The sequence below is a fragment of the Palaemon carinicauda genome, chromosome 16 (genome assembly GCF_036898095.1).
Source record: "Palaemon carinicauda isolate YSFRI2023 chromosome 16, ASM3689809v2, whole genome shotgun sequence".
Taxonomy (NCBI): Eukaryota; Metazoa; Arthropoda; class Malacostraca; order Decapoda; family Palaemonidae; genus Palaemon; species Palaemon carinicauda.
This window is the reverse complement of record NC_090740.1, coordinates 98,440,565-98,444,110: the sequence shown is the minus strand read 5'-3', so window position 1 is coordinate 98,444,110 and position 3,546 is coordinate 98,440,565. Positions and strand designations below refer to the sequence as shown.

The following is a 3,546-nucleotide window of genomic DNA, read 5'->3' as shown; positions in this document are numbered from 1 at the left end:
GTTATTCCATTGACAGACAAAGTTTTAAACCCTGAAACACCAGCATTTGTTCCCAGTCACAATGTGCATCAAAATAAACCTAATGTGACCATGCCTTTTCTACCCATGGCACCTGCCCCAGAATCATTCTACCAAAGTCAGCAACAGTTAGCAGCGGCTATGATGCTGCCTCATGCTAAAGTGACCAAGTTTTGTGGTGATCTTCTTGAATATGCATCATTCATGTTGGCATTTAATGACCGCATCGTGCCACACACCACATGAGACTCCAACAGGCTGTATTTCTTAAACCAGCATCTCGAAGGAAAGCCTAAGTCACTCATAGCTGGGTGCATGTTCATGAAGGCATCTGAAGGATACATTGAAGCAAAAAGACTTCTGGACAAAGTGTATGGAGATCCATACAAGGTTTCCATGGCATACATAGACAAGCTAACCAAGTGGCCACAAGTGAGAGGTGATAACAGTGAATCCTTACAGGAATATGCTTTATATCTTGTGAAATGTAATCATACCATGCAGTCATTATCAAACATGCAGGTTTTGAATGATTCGCCAAACCTTCAGACGGTGATTTCAAAGCTGCCAGTGTGTATTCAAACTAAGTGGCTGGATCATGTGATAAAGCTCAGGAAGCAAGGTGTTTGTGTGTGTTTCCCCACATTAGTGGAATTTGTGCAGAATGCAGCAGAGGCAGCAATGGATCCTGTATTCAGCAGGGAAGCTTTGGGTAAAGTGTGTGCTTTTTCAAAGGCAAAGGCAAATCATGGCTCAAGTCAGACCAAGCAAAAATCGTTTGCCGTGACAGTGCAACTATCAATTTCTTCACAGGAGTGTGGATGAAAGACGAGAATTTGTTAAAGTCAACCGTCTTTGCTTCAGTTGTTTGGGCAATAACCACACTTCAAAAAGGTGTCTCAATCGACGGCAGTGCAAAACATGTAATAAAAGGCATCCTACCACTCTGCACATTGAGAATTTTAGGATGCTTGACAGCAACAGTGCAATTGTGTCACAAGCTAGTGCACAGTCTGAAAGTACAGGTCAAGGTTGTGCTAAGGGTCAAGATGGTACTCAAGGTAAAGGTCGCACTCCAGGTCAAGGTAATACTCAGACTCTATAAGTAATGTAAGGTCTTCTGCATGTACAATTTCTGATACAGTGTTGCAATCAATCTTGCCTGTGCAATTACGTGTAAAGGGTAGCGACAATGTAGTACAAACTTATGCCTTTCATGATACGGGCAGTACAGGTTGTTTCATTAAAGATAGTATCAAGGATCAATTAAACTGTAAAGGTATTGAAACAGCTATCAAGTTGCAAACAATGCATGGGACTGATACGGTTAAAACCTTTATTGTAAATGGTCTTGTTGTTGCTGATATACATGGTAATAATGATGTTGTATTACTAAAGGTATTCACACAAAAGGATATTCCTGTTAATCGTGATCAAATTCCAAGGTATGAAGTGTTAAAGGATTGGCCTCATTTATCAAGTGTTATTAATAAGATTCCGGTGTATCAGCCTGAGTTAGACATATGAATTTTGATAGGTAGTAACTGTCCAACAGCTTTACAACCTTTAGAGGTTGTACCCACTTCAGGTTATAGCCCCTTTGCAGTAAGATATTTGCATGGATGGACAGTTAATGGGCCTGTACATGTTAAGGTTAGTTCAAATGGGGTTTCGTGTCACAGGTTACTTGTATCTGATGTTCAACATATTACTGACTGTATTACTGTTGAAAGTATTAGGAAGTACTTCGAGTTAGATTTTTCAGAAAGGGATCTTGGGTCAGTTCCTGATGAGCGTGGCTTATCTTTTGAGGACACAAGATTTGTGAAAAGGTGCCAGGATGACATTTAATTTAGAGATGGTCACTTTCAGCTACCCATGCCTTTCAGAAATCGCAATGTGAACCTTCCTAACAATAAGAATCAGGCTGTTAGCAGAGCTAAGTGGCAAAGGAGGAAGATGAAGAATAGTGAAGATTACAGACAGCAGTACACAGCATTCATGGACAAGTTGTTTGAAAAATGCTATGCTTACAAGATCCCAGATGATAAGGTCAATAAGATTCCTGTTTGGTATCTTCCTCATCACGCAGTTTTTCATTCCAAGAAAGGAAAGATTAGTGTTGTTTTTTACTGTAGTGCCAAATTTGAAGGTGTGTCATTAAATGATGTTCTGCTACAGGGTCTAAACCTCACTAATTCATTGACTGGAGTACTCATTAGATTCCGACAGGAGGGTTATGCATTCATTGGAGATATTGAAGCTATGTTCTTTCAAATAAAGACTCCACCTGAGAATCAGGACTATGTTAGATTCTTGTGGTGGCCTAATGGTGACATCAATCGACCTCTTGAAGAATTCCGAATGTCTGTTCACATTTTCGGAGCAATCTCATCACCGAGTATTGCAAATACTGCATTGAAGGCCACAGCAGACAAAGCAGATGAGAAGTATGATTCAACTGTTGGCAACACCATAAGGCACAATTTCTATGTCGATGACTGTTTGAAGTCATGTGCGGATGTTCCTACAGTAGTGAAGTTGTTGAAGGATTTGGTATCTGCAACTGGTGAAGGAGGATTTAGGTTAACTAAATTTGTCAGCAATTCAAGTGATGTCCTTAAAGCTTTGCCTGCTGAAGATTGTTCGGTTGAAAGTGACAAGTTTAATCTTGACATGGAGAGTTTAATGACAAGAGCCTTAGGAATGTTATGGGACCTTAAAGAAGACTCATTCAAGTTCTCAATTGAGCTCAAGGATAATCCATTCACCAGAAGAGGATTGTTATCAACTATCTCATCATTATATGATCCTCTTGGGTTGCTCTCTCCAGTCATCTTACCAGCCAAGAAACTGCTACAAGAATTGTGTCAAGTTGAGACTTTGGACTGGGATGAGAGGATTCCAGATGAGCTATCTGAAAGGTGGCAACATTGGATACAATGTCTTCATTTACTGGAGCAGCTTTCAATACCAAGATGCTTCAAGTCAAGTGGGTTTGGTAATGTGACAGGTTCAAGTCTTGTATTATTCAGCGATGCAAGTACAGTTGGTTATGGTGTTGCAGCATACCTTGTTCTTCACGATGGAAACCAAGTTCAGTCAAATCTGGTCATGGGAAAATTAAGAGTATCTCCCAAAAAGGTGGTGACTATACCTAGGTTAGAACTTACAGCTGCAACTGTGTCTGTCAAGGTTGCTCAACACATCCTGAAGGAGTTGGAGTTTACTGTTGGGAAGGTAGTGTACTACACAGATTCAACAAAAGTCCTTCACTATATTCATAGCAACACTAAAAGGTTCCCTGTTTTTGTAGCCAACAGAGTCAGGGTTATAAGGGACTACTCCCAGCCTGAGCAATGGAGATATGTAAACTCCAGTGATAACCCTGCTGATGTGGCATCAAGAGGTATAGTGTACATTAGTTTTTGCAGTATGCGAAATGGTTTCATGGCCCATCATTTATTGCATCTGATTATTTGCCTTCACAGGAGTATGTGTGTGCAAATTGTGTTGATGATAAGAGTG

At 40.4% G+C, this 3,546-nt stretch overlaps 1 protein-coding gene across 1 annotated transcript in view; it reads left to right on the top strand.

Annotated features, from left to right (window-relative positions):
• Positions 1-1,896: 1,896 nt before the first annotated feature.
• LOC137655447 (uncharacterized) overlaps positions 1,897-3,546 on the top strand; it is a 1,704-nt gene continuing 54 nt past the window's right edge. Inside the window, exon 1 of the mRNA XM_068389342.1 lies at positions 1,897-3,546. This exon is cut by the window's right edge and continues 54 nt beyond it. Within this exon, the coding sequence (XP_068245443.1) occupies positions 1,897-3,546 (1,650 nt within the window).